Raw genomic sequence first — 21,675 nt, forward strand, 5'->3', positions numbered from 1 at the left:
AAACAAATAGTGTAAACTATAAAGGAAACAGCTGAAATCAGTTTTCTGCACTACCCTTGATTAGCTATTTTCCAGTTCTAAGAGCCTGAAGCAAAAAGAACTAAAACAGCTATAAACAATGGATGCTTTGAAATAGGTTCTCTTTACATGTCATCTAAGAGGAGATGTACCACATGTCAGCAGTATACATCCACACGGAGGGTCAACTGGAAGCTGTAACCATCTTTGGGGGAGGGGAAGAAGAGACAGAAAAAGAATGGCGGGTTGCATGCTCTGGCTTAGAGGGGATTGATGCATTTCTTCACCACAGAACCTCCACCCTCTGGGTGTTTGCTAGTTAAACAACTGAGCTTGTTTGGATTTAAACCAAAAGAGGGTCAGAGAGGGCAGGGAGGAATAAGGGGAGAAGTAGGTGTTCTATCTGAAAAATGAGAGCACACAGTCACTGCTCATGGCACTTGAGTAAACTTGTAAGGACAGCCATCATGATTATGTGTCTATAGGGAAAGAGGAGGTGCCTGAGCTAGGGGCAGAGGAGGGGGAATCCTGTGGAAATCTGGCTAATCTGCTCCCAGGACCCAATGTACCTGGAAGCAGAAGTGTGGGGTCCTAGCCATGCCCCTGGACACAGAATGGAAGCGACTAAATAATGGGACAAATGACAAATGAAAGTGTAGAAAACAGGGGCGCCTGAGTGGCTCTGTCAGGTAAGCGTCCGACTTCGGCTCAGGTCATGATTTCATGGTTCATGAGTTCGAGCCCCGTATCGGGCTCTGTGCTGACAGCTTGGAGCCTGGAGCCTGCTTCAGATTCTGTGACTCCCTCTCTGCCCCTCCCCCGCTCGCACTGTCTCTGTCTCAAAAATAAATAAAATGTTAAAAAAAATTTTTTTTAATAAAAAATTAAAAAAAGAGAAAGAAAGTGTAGAAAACAACAGCCATATTTGTTTTCTGGGTCCGCAGAGAAGACAGAAAGAAATGTCTCAGGAAGAAAGGCCAGAAGTTACTCTTTCCTCCGTTCCCTAGCCATCTGCCTTGGGGAGAAAGAATAAAATGGAAAACTTTTGTCAGAGATCAGAAAACTCTGATTTGTTATTAGATTTACTTTCACTTTAGCAATTGGTTGGGTTTGCTCACCAAGTAATCAGCAGAATGAGTGTGTGGTACAATTAGGAAATAGGGGAGTTGGTTATCTCATTCTGGCCACTAGGGTTCTGTGAGTAAGTGATTATAGGGCATAAGGTGGTACCCTACTGATCTGAAAGAATTCAGGACTTGACCTCTAGTAACAATTTACAGACTGGAAAAATGTGACCAAATAAGAATGGTCACTTACTTAAAAAAAAAAAAAAGTACTAAAAATAGCCATAGCAAATATGAGTACGAAAAAAGAAGAAATTCTATGTGCAGGGTTTGACCAGGCTTACAACTTTACATCTTCTTTCCATTTTTTTCTTTTTTTTAAGTAAAAGAATAGTTGTGGAAGATGAAGGAAAAAGTCAGAGACTAGCTAACAAGCTAAACTTTCAGCCTGGGGGTCATGAAGGAGAAGCAAGAGAGGGGAAAATTGCATCTGAAGGCCACAGAAAGAGGAGTCCCTAGAAAAAAGAGAAACGAGCAAGAAGATGTTGTTTCCGGGCAAATGCAAAGTTCAAATACAATGTTAGAAAGCACACAACATCCTCTCAGGCACCTAGCTGAAAGGCTTGAAAATAATCTTTGGTCGGATATTCTGCTCTGTTTCTGTTGTCTCTTAAAGGATATTTTTACAAAATTACAATCGTGCCTTAGGATTTCAGCCCTCCTTGTTATTTTCTTGCTGAACATTTGTTGTTGTTGTTGTTGTTGTTGTTGTTTTTTAATTTATTTAAATTCAAGTATAGTGCAGGGGCGCCTGGGTGGCGCAGTCGGTTAAGCGTCCGACTTCAGCCAGGTCACGATCTCGCGGTCCGTGGGTTCGAGCCCCGCGTCGGGTTCTGGGCTGACGGCTCGGAGCCTGGAGCTTGTTTCTGATTCTGTGTCTCCCTCTCTCTCTGCCCCTCCCCCGTTCATGCTCTGTCTCTCTCTGTCCCAAAAATAAATAAACGTTGAAAAAAAAAATAATAAATTCAAGTATAGTGCGGTATTGGTTTCAGGAGTAGAATTTAGCAATTCATCGCTTACAGATGACACCCAGTGCTCATCCCAACAAGTCTGCCGGCCATTTTCACAGTTATCAGTGATAAAGTAACAAAGCAAAAAGCAGACTGTGTGTATGCACATGTGCGCACACGCACACGTGTGTGTGTGTGTGTGTGTGTGTGTGTGTGAGCTCCTCACGTAGAAGTATTCTTAATATGTCTTTAAGAATTAGTCCATGAGGATCCATTAGTACCACTGACACCATTGGGTGAATTTCCGTATCGAAATAGAAAAACGTTTGGTCTGAAGGTCAAGAGACAGCCAAGACCTTTTACCTGTATAAATTCCGTGCCACATCATCCTCATTGACTGCGTATCCCTGGGGGTCGTCAGTAAAACTGAACCCTGTGCCCACCTGAGGATGAAATAAATAAGCAGGTATAAACACCGAGAAACACACGCCTCGGAGCCCTCAGGGAGATACCACATGGGAAGGAAATCAACCTTATTCCAAAGGCCAAGCCTCTGAGCTGGGATTTCTGCCACACTACCCCATGTGCCTTTACCCATCCCCATGGTGGGGGCAATGCTGCATTTCACCTTTTGCCTCTCCCCTCCACCAACCCCAAATAAAAGAACAGCACAAAGCTCTGCCCTGGGGTCAGTGGCTGAGCTGTCCTGATTCCACAATGTGGACCCTGCCAGATATTGATTTAAAGGGGAGCCATTCACCTTTCCTGCTGCACCCCCCCCCCCCCACCGCTGCACTATCAAAAGACCCAAAGTTGTCCTCTCTCTGAAACCTGGAGGGTGCATTGCTCTGTCCTGCTAAGAAGGAACTCTCTAGGCTGGAGATGAACGATAGTTTGTGAGTGTGTGTGTGTTTTCATTTTTTTTATTTGTGAGAAATATGGCCACTAAGCCCCTTCACCTTCAGTAGAGAAGTTTTAAAATAAAGATTAGTTTGAAACTAACACTTCCTTACACCTAGAAGCGCATAGACAACCAAGCTGTAAATCCAGAAGAAGTTGCCACTTATTTTGTGTCAAAAATCTGCATAAAGGATCCACCTCAACTAGGTGTAAACATTTTTGTTTTTGCTTTCCCTAAACACACAAGGGAACAGGACATTTCATTCGACTTCTTTTGAAAGACGCAATTGTAGACGAGGAAAGAGGATGGCTGACAAAACTTGGTGGGAAAAGAGGGAACAAGTACGTTGGACTTTTTTTTTTCTCCCTATTTATCTGTTTTCTCTGAACCATCTGGGGCATGAGAGAAATCAGAGAAATCAGTTAGGGGGCAACGACACTCCTGATCTGCAGAAGCTAACTCTAAAGTTACTCTCCTATTTTTCTGTTTATTGGACTCAATTTCAGAAGAACTTCCAAAGGAGAACCCCACGTTTTGCTCCTAGATGGGGCTCACTGTGATAAATGAAGGAGACTAGCTTTGACTTTTGAAATCTACAACTCTGCTAGAAATGTTAGGAATTCCAATACTATACAATAACCCATGATACGGGGAAGCCGGATCATCCGTCGAAAGAAACCAATCCCTTATCCTGGATGATATAATTCAGTGAACAGGACATTTCATAAGATTAAAAATGAGAGGAGAGAAAGTAGCAAGTAAAATTCCTCCAAACTCAGATTTAATGATATATGCTGGAAAAACGACATCTCAGATGGTGTTTAAGAGATTAAATTCTGTTTTATAAAGAAAACCCTAAACCTGTTTCTTTTCCCTATTTTTTTTTTAAAAATGTTTTTTAAACGTTTATTTTTATTTTTGAGAGAGACAGAGACGGGGACAGAGTGTGAGTGGGGGAGGGGCAGAGAGCAAGGGAGACACAGAATCCCTAACAGGCTCCAGGCTCCGAGCTGTCAGCACAGAGCCTGACGCGGGGCTCGAACTCGGGAACGGCGAGATCATGACCTAGGCTGAAGGGGGTCGCTTAATCAACTGAGCCACCCAGGCACCCCTCTTTTCCCTTATGTTTTAAATGTACCTTATATAAAGGAAAAAGACAAGAGAGGCCCACTTGGCATTTCATAGGACCATCGGATACTCACTGGATTATCAATGTAAAGCATGGAAAATGTGGTGATCCAAGAAAACTCTCTGGGACGCACTAGTAAAACAGAGAGGAGGTTTGAGACTGGGTCGTTAACCAACCAGCCCACCTACGGCCTGGCTCCGGTCAGCAGCCCAGCAAGCCCACCTGTCCCCATCGTGTCAATGAACTCCTGGGGTCCCTTTGACACTGCTTCAGCCTCATACCGTAGGGAGCAGACACCAGCACCTTTTTTCTTCTCCCCTCTTCTCCTCTACTTTTCCCGGACCTAGAGAAACCCCCAGAGGGTTTCTCCATCTAGGATAAAGTTTGGAAGCAAAACCCCTTGCAACTGTTTCGCTTAGAAAAAAACCCATAAACCTCCTATCTGTCTGATCCAATCAACCATTCTTAAAGTCTCTTCTTCTAAAGCCTCATCCTCATTGACTGCGTATCCCTGGGGGTCGTCAGTAAAACTGAACCCTGTGCCCACCTGAGGATGAAATAAACAAGCAGGTATAAACACCGAGAAACACATGCCTCGGAGCCCTCAGGGAGATACCACACGGGAAGGAAATCGACTTCCCGTCGATTCCTTCCCAGTGGCTTCTTCTAAAGCCTCTTCTTCCTTCCTAATGCCAAAGAGAACAACTCTTTTATACCTGAGTGACAAAGTCGTTCACCCTCCAAATTCTGTCCCAGGGAAAGTAAACAATCTTCCCCAACCCCCAAAATGAGATGGAGGTGACCCAGGGTTACAACCAGATGTGGTTCCTCCGCCCCTTCCTTCACCTCCGTCTCCACCCACAGCATCTTGCTTCCAGGGTATCTGACCATTTATGCTACTGAACCATACGGTGTTCCGTTGATGTGAATAATTAGAGATACAATTCCACCCATTAGGCTCATGCAAAAGAGCTTGCCCAAATAGTAATAAATACCAACTGCTTTCATAAGCCCAGATTGCTTAAGTCAGCAGCAGATTGCAAGAAAGTAGCTTAGAACCTTTCACTCAGATTTCAAGGGAGAAAGCAGCCCAGCCAGGACACTCAGCCTGGTGGCTCCTCCTTCTTGGACAGACATTGTCAGAAAGCTGTGTTTTTATAACCTGAAACTATCAAGCTATTCCTAGTGGTTCTATGTATACTTTAATTTTTTTTTTTTTTTTTATGCAGCAGATGTAAGTTTCAGGTGAAAACCTCTCCATGGGAAAACAGAGTCCAAGTAATACTTACCAGTCATGTTACTTGTGACAATATAAGGTCCGTGCTCCACAAAAAGTCCAAACATGGATGAACCTCCTGGCCCACCCTGCAGCCAGAGAACTACTGGAGTAGCCATGGGCTGTACCTAAGGGGGACAAAGAAGCTGATGACCACACGGAGCACTAAGCAAAAGAATACACCCAAGCAAACATATCCAAACCCTGTGTTTTTCACTGCCTTGCCTAATTCTCATAAAGCCTGCCCAGACCTCGGTGTCCGCTCTCCATTACAAGCACAGTGCTGGTTACCTCTTGTTTTAAATTAGTATTTGCCTCATCGTGCTGGTATCTATCTTGCTCAGTTCAGTCTTTTCCTGCCAATAGCCAGAAAACCCACTGAAGATAGAAGCTTTGCCTCTGTAGGCCCCTAGAGACCCAGACATTGCCTAGGGCGTGGCTATATTTTTTAAATCTGTTTAAACTTGCGTTTGGCCAACATGTTCCCAAAGAGGCACAACAAAGAACCTGTCCTCCTCGGTGACAGTTCACCTGCTTCACTGGAGCCCAAACTGCCTTTCTGATTTCATTCATTGAGAGGGTGCCCACAAGGACAACAGCATCTTTATTCAACATGAGGGAACTGTGGGGCGCCTGGGTGGCTCAGTCGGTTAAGCATCCGACTTCGGCTCAGGTCATGGTCTCACACTTCGTGAGTTCAAGCCCCACGTCGGGCTCTGTGCTAACAGCTCAGAGCCTGGAACCTGCTTCAGATTCTGTGTCTCCCTCTCTGTCTGCCCCTCCCCTGCTTGCATTCTGTCTGTCTCTCTTTCTCAAAAATAAACATTAAAAAAAAAAAAAACATGAGGGAACTGAGAAGAAGTGCATAGGCCCAGAATCAGTTAGTAACAAAACCCCAAACAAGGTACAAATTGATTTAGGAGACAGGGAAGAAGTAAATAAGAAAAGGTCATTGGCAGAGTGGGGATGATGAAAAATCAGTTTCTGGCAGTAAAGAAAAAGAAAAAGACTTATTCTCTTTTGCTTCTATTTTCATGTGACACAGAGACTATAAAGAATAAACCCAATGATTAAAGAGTGTGAAGAGGCAATAAAGGCGATGTTAAGAGAGTGGATGAAGGCAGAAAAGAATGGTGTTTCCTTTAAACACAGGTGATCAAGGAAAGACTGAGTGAGATCTTGAGTTGAAGGAGATCTGAATTCTAGATGGATCCAGCCATGAGAGGAGCCAGGGAACAATGCCACAGACAGAGGGAAATGGCGGAGGAAAATCGTCAACACAGAAAAGAGCTAGATGTGAGAGTGGTGAACGAGAGGTCACCAGGTCCTACGTGAATCCTCCAGAGCAATCTGAAAGGAGCTCAAAGTGGCTTCAGGGAGGCTCACAGTTGGATGTGACAGTGAGTGTTGGCTGCAAGTCATGGCTCATTTGATGTTCAGTCAGCCAGGCTTAGCAAGCAAGATCTCATTGCTTTAGCTCAGAACGAAATCTACAACCTCTTACTTAGCCCAGTCACGTAGAGAGCAGTCAGTGTTTCATTTGCACATTTGAACAGACTGGTTCCATCTACCTGGATGATGTGAGAAGGCTGTGGGCAGAGGCAAGACTAATGCAAGGGGAGGAGATCTGGGCACCACAGCCAAGAACCTAGAAGCAGAGCTGACCACAGGGTTCTAACCATAAAGACAGATGTGAGACAGGGATTTCTCCTCTCGGGTCACCAGGAGCCCGACAAAGTCAGCCTTGCAGAAGGGGAGGTGGTGGTAAGCACAGCCGTAAGCTGGACAAGAGCCTCTCTAGGAGGGTCTACCCTGAGGTCCCTTCTCCCGCATCAAGGAATTAAATGAGGTAAAATTTGTAAAGCTTCTGGAACAATGCCTAACGTGTGATAAAGGTATAATAAGTACAAACAATCACTGTGGTTAAAGAAACAAGTAGAAAAGGTAGGAGCCCAGAGTCAGACTGGGAACTTGGGTCAGCAGGACTGTAGGGCTGTATACAGGGCTAAAAATCAGCCCAGTATAATGGAAGTCCGTGAGGTCTTACCCCTAACTGGATTCAGATCGGGGCTTACCTATCTACTAGCTGTGTGACCTTAAGCAAGATGCCCAAGCTCTCTGAACCTCAGTTTCCCCATCTGTAAAATGAGGATCAGTAATAGTACCTATGTCATGTGGTTGATGTGAGGGCTAAAATTAATCTTCGAAAAGCTCAGTTGAGTGGGATATAATACGTGTTCTGCACACGTTAGCGACTGATGTGAGAAAGAAACACTAAGAGTTATAGATGGTTTTAAGATAAACTCTCTATAGGGGCGCCTGGGTGGCGCAGTCGGTTAAGCGTCCGACTTCAGCCAGGTCACGATCTCGCGGTCCGTGAGTTCGAGCCCCGCGTCAGGCTCTGGGCTGATGGCTCGGAGCCTGGAACCTGTTTCCGATTCTGTGTCTCCCTCTCTCTCTGCCCCTCCCCCGTTCATGCTCTGTCTCTCCCTGTCCCAAAAATAAATAAAAAACATTAAAAAAAAATTTAAAAAAAAGATAAACTCTCTATAAATGAGAGGACCGGAAAAGCGGCTTGTTTGGTGTTTTCCCTTGCACCTTTGGCCAATACCTTCCCTGGTCAGTTTTTCACTAGTTAGTCCCCTTGCAAATGTCCATAAAGAATTGAAAAGAATTAGGGATTTCTCTTATAAGTTGAGCTAGGAAATATTAAAATCAAAGACGGCTTTCTAAGGCTGCTGTGGGGAAGTGGGGCATTGGCATACCAACCGGAATTGGAAGCCCGGCAGATTCTGGTTCTACTTGGCCACAAAACAGCTGTGTGATCCTGACCCTCAGAATCTTCCAGCCCTCGGCTTCCCAGTCCATCAAATGGCAATAATGCCCACCTCACAGGCGTGAGAAAATGGATCATGAAATGCTATTGCAAACTCTGCTGGGCCAGATAAACAGAACCATCTGTACCCTAACCTGCCTGGCCCTGACTGTGTGCGCTTGGTCTGAATAAGTGATTTTTAGCTCCCGGCCCACGCTCTAACGTGCTGTTCAACACCACTTACCGGGACCACCTTCCACTTGTACTCACTCAGCAAGGGAGCATATTAGAAATGGAGAAGCAATGGATCTCAGTGGATGTAGGTCCAGCCTCCCTGGGAATGGGAGGTACTGTGCACCCACCCATCCCAGTGGACGCCCAGCCCCCACTTCTTTCCGAATGTGCACAAGAGCTTCCAGAAGCCACGGTATGCTACATGTGAGCCAGTGGTTCTCAACCTTGGCCACCCATTAAAATACCTTCTTGAAACGTTAGTGCCTAGGCCCAAATGCCAGTGATACCAAATCAATTGGTCTGGGGTGAGGCAGCCATCAGACTTTTTCAAAGCTCTCGGATGGTTCTGATGTGGAGGCAGGGCTGAGAAGCTGCAAGGGTAAAGGAAGTTTGTCCTCTTGGGTGCCCTGGCCCTCTGGTCTTTGCCCTCCCCTCCCCTCCCCTCCCCTCCCTTTTCATGTCCCTTCCTGTGACCTGGCACAATGATGGGACCTCTGGGCTCTCAGAAAAATAGCCTGACCCTGAGAGGCCACACTACAAAGTCAAGTCAAACACATCGGTGCCAAACATCTTTATTATGCAACTTTGAAGCACAGGACACTGCATTCTTGGAATGCTTCAATAATAAGAGATCAGCATACACACCTCCAACCTCAGCCGACCTTGCTCCTCAATTGTACTTTCCTGAAGGAGGTAAATGAGCTCAATACCCCTTGAGGAAGCCCGTTTTTAAAGAAAACTCCATATTACTCGGCAATCAAAAAGAATGAGATCTTGCCATTTGCAACTACGCGGGTGGAACTAGGGGGTATTACCCCAAGTGAAATTAGGCAGAGAAAGACAAATATCATATGACTTCACTCATATGAGGACTTTAAGAGACAAAACAGATGAACATAAGGAAAGGGAAGCAAAATAATAAAAAACAGGGAGGAGGACAAAAACATAAGAGACTCTTAAATATGGAGCACAGACAGAGGGTTACTGGAGGGGTTGTGGGGGGGGCGGTATGGGCTACATGGGTCAGAGGCATTAAGGAATCTACTCCTGAAGTCACTGTTGCACTATATGCTAACTAACTTGGATGTAAATAAAAAAAATAAATTAAATAAAAATTAAAAAAAAGAAAAAAGAAAACTCCATGCACACATCTTTCTACCACACTCCAACCAACCTATGAGCTAATACTAGCCTCATCTGTAATGAAATGCAAAAGTCAGATGCTGGAAAATCAAGGTTTACATAGTCAGTGCTAAAGCCCCAAGAGTTAGTTATGTCACAGCACACAGACTTTTGTAATCTGATATGACATCCTAATGACATGGCCTGCAACAATAATTACATCAAGAATAATGGCATAGAGCTGTAATGTGATCATTCCTAGGGTGACATATTCAGCTCTCAGTTGTGAGAATGCAGCCCTCTCCCCCTCTGCACCCCCGACTTAGGAAAGAATAAAAGTAAACAAAGACATCCTGAACAAAAACCCACATTGAAAAACTTATAAGAAGCAAGTGCTTTAATTCACTTAAGACTTAACAAAGTTCAGGGCTTTTAAAGTACTTATTATTTTGAAGCGATAATTCAAGAGCATATGGAACACGAGAAATAGTACATTTATTTTTGTGAAAAGTTCTAGAATTTTCCTTAAAATTTTTTATGTTACAAAGAAAGCACTTACTCTTAATTAATTTGTATTCAAGAGGGTATTAAAAAAACTCCCTTATCCCACCAGTTGTAGTCCCCAGAGATGATCGTGGAGATGGTTAGTTTTCCAGGTTTTTCTCTATGCACCCCCCATACACACACATATAAATATATTTTGTAGATATTATATATGCTATGTGTGTAAATACTTTTTTCCAAAAATAGAATCAGGCTATATAAAATATTCTATATTTACTGTATTCACTTAACATGTGAAAATCTTTTCATAATAGTGCATATCATCTTTTGGCTAAACCATACAGCATTCTGGATTTACCACAATGTATTAACCCATTTAACATACAACACTGACAGGCATTGTTCTAAGGTTTGGACAGTAGGATACTTAATGTTTAAGAGCATGTATTTTGGCACAAGACTAGCAAGGTCTGAATTCCAACTATTTTATTTTATAGCTGTGTGCTCTTGGGCAAGTTACTTACCTTCTCTGTGTCTTAGTGTCTTCTGCTTAAAAAAAATAATAATAATGCCTATCTTATATGGTTGCGATATAGATTCAAAGAATATATGCACAGCACTTAGAACAGTGTCTGGCTATTAATAGCCAAACATCTATTTAAATGTTAGCTCTGCTTATTTTTCTGGGGAGGTAAGAAGACAGGAAATAAATAAGTAATTAAATAAACGGGTGATATGAGAGAGTAATAGAAAGCCATTAGATTGACTACTTAAAGAAGACGTCTGGTGAGGGGCTAACATTCGAGCTAAGACCTTAAAAGTAAGTAATCCTCTACTAATAAGCATTTATATGTTTAATTATAAAGAAAATAAGATCTCTATTAATGTTGTGTAGGTCCAAGTAGTGTAGCAAGAACTGATGATCACGAAGAAGGGACGAAGAAATTATAAATATGAGAAGGGACACAGGAATAGTAAATGTTTGAGCGAGAAGCCTCTCCACTGGAGAAGAGTGTGGGCACACAGGTCCCACAAACCTGCACCTTTTGTTGGTGAGCAAGAAACCAGGGCTTTGCTTCAGAAGCCCTTTAAATTCTTCTGGTGACCCCTGGTGGCCAATTCATGAACTTGGACACTCCTTTCTCAGGGTTTGTTCCCAAATGAAAAGCCCAGAAGGAAGCAGGTTATTTATTTAGTGTTTTAGAACCTCTACACACAGAAGTTTCACCATGTCTCACATTAGCGCATCCCAATACTTATTCATAACGATGGTGAACAAATCTCCCCGACGTCTTAATAGATCATCATTCCAATAAGTGACACTCATTCATTCGGTTTGACATTCTGTACATAAAAGGATACTTGGAAACACCCAGTTTCTCCCTTTCTCCTTGCTTCTAAGCGAGCACAGAGGAACACAGGTAGACACTAACGAAACCAAGCCCGCCTGCCCTTTGCTCCCCACGTGGACATGCCCTCTGTAGAAGGCATCCCCTTGTGCTCTGAGCCTTCCTTGTCACCCCGCTCCCCGTCAAACCATACCCACCTTCTTTTCTGTCCTCTGAAGCCCTCTTTTGTATTCCACCGTAAAGATAACCTTCTACTCAGGTCTCACACATATCACTGAAGCAGGAAGTTCATATATCTGGGGGTGGGAGTGGCACTAAAGTCTTGCCAATCTTGGTACTCGGAAGTCACTTGATTGCATTTTATACAGAAGACCAGGAAATCTGCCACCAGGAAATCTTAGGTATCTAAGCAAGTATTAGGGCAACATTGTCCGCCAATGCCCAGGGCTGGGTACATACTCTAGCTACCCTCTTCCTCCCACCCACCCCACAAAGGGCACCACACTTTGTAAGAGAAAACAGCAACCAAACCACTAACAGGCCCAAATCAGTGGTACCGCTTAAGATGAGACGTGCAATTAGTAAATTAATTAAAGCTCCCTTCGCACTTCTATATGCAGAGGCTGATCATTTGCTTGGTTTAAGTAATGTGTTCTATCTTAATTGAAGTCATTAGTACCCCAAGTAAATGTCTTGAAATTCCCCCAAGTATGTTTGAATGGACTCCCATTTTGCCACACAGATCCCAGTTCCGCTGATACTTCAGCTGCTGCATTAATGGTTTAATCAAGGCAGCGAGTTTTATTTAACGCAATTGGTTTTGTGACTAGAATCGCTAACTAGCTAACTAGTAACATTTTAATTCTACACACCCACTCCCAATACGTATAAACAACTTGCTTAAGACATTTTGTGCTTTGGGGAAGAATTTTTACTTACAGTGGTTGCTGTTGACCTCTCGCTAAATCTTCCTTTACTACGATTGTTGCCATTGCCCCATCATCGGGAAAACTAACTTCCTCAAACGTGTTTTGGTTTTTCTGTTTGCTTGTTTGTTTGTTTGTTTGTTTTCTGTTTTGAGGCCTCTTGACATAACTACCAAGCTCCCACTGACTCTCATGGAGCTTTGAGTCACCTCATTAATTTGAGCCAACTTACACACCACTAGAATCTTCTTTTCCTTTCTCCTTCTTAACCTTTGTACTTGGCTCTCATTCCTTCATGAGGCAGTTATGGCTTCTCTGTTGGTGCCTCATGCCACAAAGTTGGAATTTAGAATGAATGGCGGTAAGCGGGGTGGTGCTGGAGAGAGGCGTGTCTTTCCCATTCTTGTTGCAAACAAAGAAATGGTTGAACAAGTTAGTCGCCTTCTTCTCCATGTTAAATCAGGCACACAACGGTTTCTGCATTTTGAATATGTCTATGGACGGAATGATCTGTAATTTATCACTTTTAGCTGTTTTCTCCTTGTTTTGTCTCACCTACCTTCTCTTCCTCCAGATCTCCAGTGCCGTTATTACAATAATAGCAAAGACGATAAACAGTGCAAGTCTGAGGACAAATATCTACGACCTCCAAATCTTGGTCGTATGACTAATGGATTTGCGGCCATCTGTGGTAGACATAGTTTCCAGAGATCTGTTCTATCCACAACCCCTTCTCTAGGAACTGACTCTCCATTTACCAAAAGAAAGGGCCCATTAGTCATGCTTACATCACACGAAACGGCACCTCAGCTTTAGCTGATTGGACTGAGAAAGAACACCTGACCCAGAGCGGGCCAATCACATCTGCCCCTAGCAGAAGTGCTAGTGGATCTTTGGTGACTGCATAGTTCGAGAACAGGTAAAGGCAGAAACTGTAGGGCAGCCATCTTCTGCCAGATACCTGGAGAAACAAAGCATGTTGATCTGCCAAGAGAGGAATGAAGCACAGATAAGTGATCCTGTGGCCTTGGTCAGAATAAGGCTGAGACAGAAAGACTGGCTGTCCCGGCTCCTGATGCCTTTCCAGTTGACCATACTTTCTGCCCTTGGTGTCTCGGGGCAGGAGAGAAGGATTTAGAATGGGGTGGATATATTAGTTAGGGTCCAATCAGAAGACAGAAACCATGTAGCAATTTTAATTTTTAAATTTTCCCATTTTAAAGTTATTACTTTTCATATGGAAATATTGACCTTTAATTCTGTTACAGGTTCCAGTGTTTGCTCTGGTCCCCATCCACCATGGGTATCACACCCACCGACCGGTGGGCAGAAGTGGGGATGTAATGCCAGGGGGGTCTGCTCCCCCAAGAGGCACATCCTCAGTGTTGGCCAAATATCAGCATGCTGGACAGGCTTCCTGGGTCCACCAAGGAACAGGGAAATTTTAAAGAGATATTCATTATAATGGGGGATAACCATAAATATGTGAGGAGAACTCCAAAGAGTACTCTGGGCTGAGGGAAAGTGCCCATGGATGGACAAACTCATATGGTAGCGATGGGGCTCTTCCCAAGGCTTACACCCTAAGGTGTAAGTCCCAAGACTATGGTCTAGAATTCCTTGGAGAAGTTATGGTTATACCCACTGGGTGGCTGGGAAGTTCACTGGGTTGCCTGGCTCAAAACTGGCCAGGAATCCAGGGGCAAGGAGGAAAGGCCTCCAGGGAAAAGCGGTCTGTGGCTGGTGGGAGCAGGTACAGAGCAAGTCAAAATGTTGGGAGTCCACTTGTGTGAAAGTGGCACACAACCTGGAGTGCACGGGGTCCCCGTTGGGAAGGGAATGGGAAACCAGCCTCAGGTACAGGTGGCCAAGGCTGCTGAGAGTTGGCTTAGGGAACCTGCTCACTGGCATGGCCTAGGATGTTACGGTGTCCGTGTTGAAGGAGCTGCAGCCAGGTGGTCACTGGGACGGAGCCAGGATTATAAGGTTGTTGAGGGTCTTTGCGGTCTGGGCGCCCAGCTAGAGCAGAGGGCTACCGGATGTTCCCACACACGCCCTGCTGACGGACTGGACAGCAGGGCCAGGAGAAAGTGAAATGCAGGACAAGGGAACAGGAAGAGAAGCCAACTTCCTCCTGCAATGTCTCTCCAGCACCCTCTACTGACAAAGCCTAATATCATGTTCACTGTCCAGGGAAAATGTTGATAGCTCTATTACTGTGGAGCAAGTAAAAGGACAGAACTGGAACGAATTCTAGTTGTCATAAGATATCGTAGTCACAGCCCAAAGAGTATAGGATGCGAGGTTATATTAGTCATCTAATGCTGTATAACATGCATCCGAAACCTAGTGGTCTAAGATAACAATAATCATTTATTATCTCTCGTGCTTTCTGTGGACCAGGAATTTGGGGACATCTGACTGGACAGTTCTGGCTCAAGATCTCTCATGAAGTGACAGCCAAGATATCAGCCAGGGCTACAGTCATCTGACTTGGGCTGGATGAAGATCATCTAATAATGTTGGTGCTGACTGGTGGGTGGAACATGCACTTCCTCTCCAAACAGGTTTATCCATATGGTTGTCTTAGTGTCCTCCCAATGGCATCTGGCTTCCCTCAGGGTGAGTGATCCAAGAGACCAAGGCGGAAGCAGCACTGCCCTTAATAGGAGCCTTGTAAGTCACACACCATCACTTCTGCTATAGTGTATTGGTCACGAAGGCCAGCCTTAATTCAATATGGCAGGTGACTACACAGGAGCATGAACATCAAGAAACTAAAGATCGCTCTTGGGAGGCTGGCTACCTCACTCTATTCCAACCTTGCTGACTCCTCAATATGATACTGAACTTTCTCAGTCACCAGATACTCAGATTCTAGGAATCCCAGCAACTCCCCGTGGCCAGAGGAGCAAGATGGGGTCTAGTAAAGGGGCTTAGGCCTAAGTCTAAATGCCTCGGATTTGGGCTCTATCACATTTGATGCAAATAATTCAACAAATTACCTATATTCCTATATCTATAAGACAAAGTCAAATACCGCGTATCTTTCTCCAGTGGGAAGACTTCTAATTTTAACAGTAATTATCTTCTGCCTTTTTATCTTCTTAAATGTGGAAAACCCCAGTTTCGCTTTGTAACGTATTAACCCCCCCCCCCACACACACACACAACAATTAATTTGCATTCTTCGTTGGCATTCAGGGACTTCCAATTTGGAATGGCCCATTTCCTGTCTTCTTTAACATCCCGCATTGTGACTGGCTTAGTTCTGTACAGTATTTGTGTTAATAATAGGAAAACTAATGATACTGATGATAATTATGAAATAATAAGAATAGCAACACTACTTCCTATGTATCAGGCACCAATCTAAGGTTTTCCCACATTCTCTCATTTGTCTCAAAATCATCATCAAGTAGGTACTGTGATCCTCACATCTGGCGTAAGTAGTGGAGCCAAGATTTTACGCAAGCTTGACTAACTCAAGAGCCATAATGCTAATGACCGGAGTCTAGCACCTTCCATGGCTAGTTGATTCTCAGGACCAACACACAGCGATCAAGAGCAAAGATTTCTCTACCAGAGACCTAGTTTTAAATTCAAGTTCTGCCAATCTCTAGTTGGTCAACTTGGGGCTAATTATTTACCCTGTAATTCTCTTCATCTATTAAACAAGGATAACAATTCCTTCCCCATGTGGTGCTCGTAAGGATTAAATAAGAATATGCACGGTGTTTTGTACCTAGTTAATGTTCAATTAACAAAAGCCATTACAATTGTTACATTTTTATTGGCTTCATTATACTTTTTATCCCACGGAAAATGCCTATTATTTCTCTTGCAGATTGCCTCCCGGCTACACACCAAAAAATTTCCAGCTCTGGAATCCATTATGCACTGATTTGTATACAATAACAGGGGAGTCTCACAGAAAAAACAGGAAAACAAAACTAATTTGAGAAACAGCATTCCCCCCCCCCCAAAAAAAATACTCAAAGGATATTACAAGTGCAGCATCCTTCCTGAGTCTCTTATTTTCTCCACCTTCAATTTTTGTAAAGGGTCATTTCTCTCCTGATTAGTATCGGCTGCCTCCCCGTGACAGGCAATGAACGGATATTTCTGCCAAATGAGAGGAACTCTCCCCCATCTCGGTGACCACCGCTTCTCCTTCTCACATGCTTTATCTTCTACACCCAAGAAGGAGATATGGCCTGTTCCATAATTTACAGCCTGACTGGCTTGGCAAGAATGGTTGCTTGGGGGCCTCAGATGCCAGCCCTGCATGTGGCCTCCCTGGGTAAGGAGGTCTCAGAAAAATCTATCCTGGCTGCCACATGGTGACAACTGTCAGCCTTTCATCCCTGTCCGTTTCCCCCATGAAGCTGAGCCTATCACTTCCAATAGAACACGCTGTGCTCTAACATCTTTTTCCCGTGTGGCGGCCTCGAGTTTATGTCTTTTGGGCTCATCTAAGAATGTGTTGAGGGCTACAGTCCTGGGCCCAAAAGAGCATAATCTGGCCAGCGGATGCATCGCTAGGTCTTCAATGAATTAAGGGGGGCCCCTAACAGCCCCGTCACTGTTTAATGCAGCAGGGGTTCAGATCTCGGTCTGGCAACCAGGAGAGGATGCAGAGTCTAGGCCCATTTCCCTGACCGGCTTTCCAGTCCTGGAGCACCACCTCTATTCTAGATAATTCTGTACACCTGCTCAGAGGCCACCTCAGAAAGAAACGACTGAGTCTTTGTTTTGTTTTCAGTGGACCACTTCTCTCCCCCCCCCCACCCCATTAATTCCTGTTTTCACAAATCTGGATTATTACTATTGGAGACTCAACATGCAGATGTCAGTGGGGAACTTACTGCTATCAGAAACAGCCACCCAAGCAGAAGAGAAAGTAGGAAATGGGGTTTCTTGGAGCTAAAGGAGGCAGAGAGCATGGAGGGGGAGGTGGAGCCCCCCCGCAGGCCTCAGAGGAACACTGAGCGGGATTAGGAAAGGTGACCCCATAGGCTACACTCGCGTCTTCAGGCCCCCATTCCAGCCCTCCCCCAAGTGGGTACGTGGGGCAACACTACACCTCCGTCCACACCATTTTAGCTGTGCAAGGTGTTTCTTTCTGGTAAAAGGACAATGGCTCTCAAAGGTATCCACATCCATATCCCTAGATCCTGTAAATAGGTTAAGCCACATGGTAACAGGGAATTAAGGTAGCTGATGGGATTAGGTTGCCGGTCAACTGACTTTAAAATGGGGAAATCATCCTGGGTTATCCCGTGGGCCCAATGCAATCACAAGGGTCCTTAACTGTAAAAGAGGGCAGCAGAAGACAAGAGTCAGAGATGGTCATGTGACCATGGAGTAGGCCAGAGTGATGCAACGTGAGAAGGATTCAGCCCACTGACGCAGCCTGTAAAGATGGAAGAAGGAGCCATGAGGCAAGGACTGTGAGCAGCCTCCAGAAAATGCAAAAGGCGGGGAAAGAGATCCCCCCCGAGAGCCTCCAGAAGGATCACAGCCCCGCTGACACCTTAATTTTAGCCAGTGAGACCTATGTCAGTCTTCTGACCTACAGACCTGTGAGCTAATAAATCTGTGTTGTTTAAACCACTAAGTTTGTGGTAATTTGTACAAGAGCAATAGAGAACTAATACAAAGGGGTTCATGATAAATGCCTCCATTCAAGGATATTGAAAGGTGTGATATCAAAACTGCACATGTTATCGAATGGTTTCCGGAAGGCATAAAGTTGAAGAGATTTCCAAGAACACGAGAAAAATGTCCACCTGTTAGAATTAGGTCTTATTGGTAGGCTTAATGTACACCAATTCTCTTTAAGACAGTTGTATTGAGTATTTGGATGTTTTCCTCATTGCTTCTCTATTGCATTCTCTACTCTGTTCTGTGCCCTGGTAGATAGACCTCTAGAACTGGACTCCCCCACCCCTCACCTCTGGTTTCCAGTTGGATTCTACCAACGGGAGGTGGCAGCAGGAGTCTGGGGGACACTTGGGTGCCAAAATGGCACCTATATAACCCTGAGGGGAAGTCTCTCCTTCAATTTTGTGCAGTAAGCACCCCACCTGCGCACTCAACAATAACATCAAGGAAGAACTAAGAAATTCTCCAGGGTTCGGGAAAGTCTTCCTGGAGTAGGCGACAGTCTGAACACTACTATGAGCCCAACCAAAAAGCATCTGGAATTCTTCACCAATTCTAATATGTTTCCTCCCATTCACATAGTTGGCTATGCGGCCAACTATGTCAGAAGCCGTGGTTGGGAAGGCAGAAATGAGAAGTCAAGAAAAGCCAACCCAACAGTACCAACAAAGGCAATTTGATTTGAAAACTATCCGAGATTAAACAATTTTCTAGATGCAACATGACGATATGCAAATCACATGCAAATATAAATACAACCCTCCACAGGGATAGCTTTTTCTTTGTTTTCTCTGGCTTCTAAACCAAATCCAATTTGGAAAATGAAAATAGAAAATTATCCTGGGGTGGGATACAATTTATTTATGCAGCTCAGCACCTCTACCAATTCTGCCCAACAGTACCCGTAAGGCAAAAGTGGTTTGTTCATGCTGAAGAGCTGTGTGACATGCATATATGTGTGTGCGTGCACCTGGGTGCGCTAAGTCGAGACTGGTAAAGTACAAGAATGTATCCAGCGGTGTGTATGGACCTGAGAAGGTAAGTGATTCACCTTCTGGAAGCCATCCTAGATTAGCACTGCTTTCCCACTGCTTCCCCCAAAGCCCCATCATAAGTTTAGTTCTCTCTTCCATGTTCCCATGGAGTAGCACTCAGTTAATGGATACCGGATGCATGAAGGAGGGAGCGCAAACATAAGAGCTGGCACTGCAAACATAAGAGCTGGCACTGCAAAGCCCACAGGGACAGAGGACAGAGCAGCCACAGAAGTCCACAATCAACTACCTTTCGACATGTATCACACCTGTGTATTTCGGGAATCTCCCCATCTTTTATCATTCTTCGGCTCCGCACCGCCCAGCCTTGCCCAAGGTATTTTTGGAACAAAACGACAGAATGATTTAAGAAGACGGTGGCAGGAAGAAGGTGGTAATATTAATATTCTGAATAAGGCTGCAAGGAATTTAAGAGCTGGACCTTGCCTGCAAACATTTGTTTCCTGCACATAAACAGGAACACCACACGGAGTCACTGGTGCTTATTTTTAGAAAAAAAAATCTAAAAGATGCAAAAAAAAAAAAGTTGGTTTTTTTGTGTGTTTTTTTTGTTTTGTTTTTTAACATTTATTTATTTTTGAGACAGAGAGAGACAGAGCATGAACGGGGGAGGATCAGAGAGAGGGAGACACAGAATCTGAAACAGGCTCCAGTCTCTGAGCTGTAAGCACAGAGCCTGATGCGGGGCTCGAACTCACGGACCGCAAGATCATGACCTGAGCCGAAGTTGGCCGCTTAACCGACTGAGCCACCCAGGCGCCCCTGTTTTGTTTTTTTTTAAAGTATGGTTTCCTAGGCTAACATTTCTGCACTGGGGAGCATTCTCAGCTCCCGAGGGTTAGTGTTCTGATAGAGCGCTCTCGCAGGCCTACCTGAGCTGGAAAGAACCAGAAGAAAATGTTGCTGTTGTAGGTCTTATTCACAGTGATGTAGCCAGCGTAACTCTTCACATTCGATCCAGGGAAAGGAGGAACCAAACTCTGTTTTTTTGCTAGTGGAAAAAAAGAATGTAGCCGAGGATTAGAGAAATAATATCGAGTTAGCTATCTCTGCCTCATCTCTGGTCTTCTCCCTCTCATGGGCCAGGTCTGGGATGGAGCCAACAGAAAAGCTACCAGGAGACTGACATAAAGGTACGGACTATAGCAAATTCCAGCTTGCTTTGGCCAGTTCCACATATTCCACATTTACAATGTAGCCAAGGGGCATTTTTAACCTTTTTTTCTTTGGTCCCCAAATATATTTATGAGCTGTAATAAGATTTCTTTCTAAGAAAAAAGAAAGAAAATCACTTATCCTCAGCTCCACTCTAAAAAGGAAACCAAAGTGGGGGCACCTGGGTGGCTCAGTCGATTAAGCACCCGACTTTGACTCAGGTCATGATCTCACAGTTCAGGGGTCCGAGCCCAGCTCAGAGCCTGGAGCCTGCTTCGGATTCTGTGTCTACCTCTCTCTCTTTCTCTCTCTCTCTGCCCCTCCCCTGCTCATGCTCTGTCACTGTCTCTCTCAGTAATAAACATTAAAAAATAATAATAATAAAATAGAAATAAATACAAAGGCCAGGGCAGAAGTCACCAAGTCCCAAAAGGTGAGGTGGGTACAAGGAAAACAACATAGCTAAGCAGCTCTCAGCCTCCGGAAAGCCTATATTCTCCACACTCTCCTTATCATGAAAGCAAGGGGCCTGCCACTTCCATTAAGGGAAATACGCTGACGCATGTGGGGAGTGGGGATGGCTGGGAGGGTAGGGAGAGGCAGGCAGTGAGACGAGGGGTGACCTCATGGCCTCATAGCTACTCACAGGAAACCAAATAAGACAACAGGATAGTTGTAGAGGGCAGAGGTCTGGCTTTTTTATGGCACCAAAGGGACAGGGAAAGGGAGGGGGAAAGAGGGACTGCTCAGATAGCGTGAGGACACCCAGGAGTAAATAATACTAAGAGGGGCTAACACTTTAAAGGCTACAGTACCGAGGGCTTTCCATTATGCAGTAGGTGTAATTATTATCCCCACTTTACAGATGAGCTGAAGCTCAGAGAGGGTGAGTAACTTGCCCAAGGTCACACAGCTAGTAAAGGAGAGCTGGGATTCAAACCTAGCAGTCAGACTGCAGAGTTTGCTCCTTCCCTGACCCTGCTACACTGCTTCTCAACCAGAGAGTTAGTCCCAAAGTCTAAAGGTGACACGGAGGGGAAGGGAGAGCAAGCAGTGATTAGGAAAACAATGGAAGAGAAATGGGACATGGATGGCAGGGGGTAGGGGGAACTGAAGGGGAGTTTAGGTGAAGAAAGATTCCTTAATGCTGACAAAGCAAGTGTCCCCAGTAAAAACTAATGATTAAAGAAAAGCTATTTATGTCTGACACATATTAAGTAGGAGACTGGTTAGAGAGAGGAGCAGGTCAGGAAGCTTAGTCCTTCACACACACCACCCACTAAAGATGCCTTCAGCAGGGTGCTGGAGCCTATAGGCTCTCAAGCTCTTAGCATCTCTTCCCACCTTAGCATTAGCAACATCACCACTAGCAGGCAACAAGCCATGGTAAGAACGTCTACATGCGCAGATCAGTGTGCAAATCAGGACCCCGTCCCCACAGAGCTGCTCG

The 21,675-nt window shown here is 44.7% G+C and overlaps 1 protein-coding gene across 1 annotated transcript in view; it reads right to left on the reverse strand.

Moving 5' to 3' along the window:
* Positions 1-21,675, reverse strand: part of CPVL (carboxypeptidase vitellogenic like) — a 114,035-nt gene that overhangs the window by 85,775 nt on the left and 6,585 nt on the right. The window contains exons 2-5 of the mRNA XM_030295166.1: positions 19,943-20,061; positions 5,412-5,526; positions 4,196-4,254; positions 2,456-2,535 (exon numbers count right to left, since the gene is read on the reverse strand). Coding sequence (XP_030151026.1) covers positions 2,456-2,535; positions 4,196-4,254; positions 5,412-5,526; positions 19,943-20,061 — 373 coding nt within the window. The remainder of the gene's footprint in view (positions 1-2,455; positions 2,536-4,195; positions 4,255-5,411; positions 5,527-19,942; positions 20,062-21,675) is intronic.

The sequence above is a fragment of the Lynx canadensis genome, chromosome A2 (assembly GCF_007474595.2).
Source record: "Lynx canadensis isolate LIC74 chromosome A2, mLynCan4.pri.v2, whole genome shotgun sequence".
Taxonomy (NCBI): Eukaryota; Metazoa; Chordata; class Mammalia; order Carnivora; family Felidae; genus Lynx; species Lynx canadensis.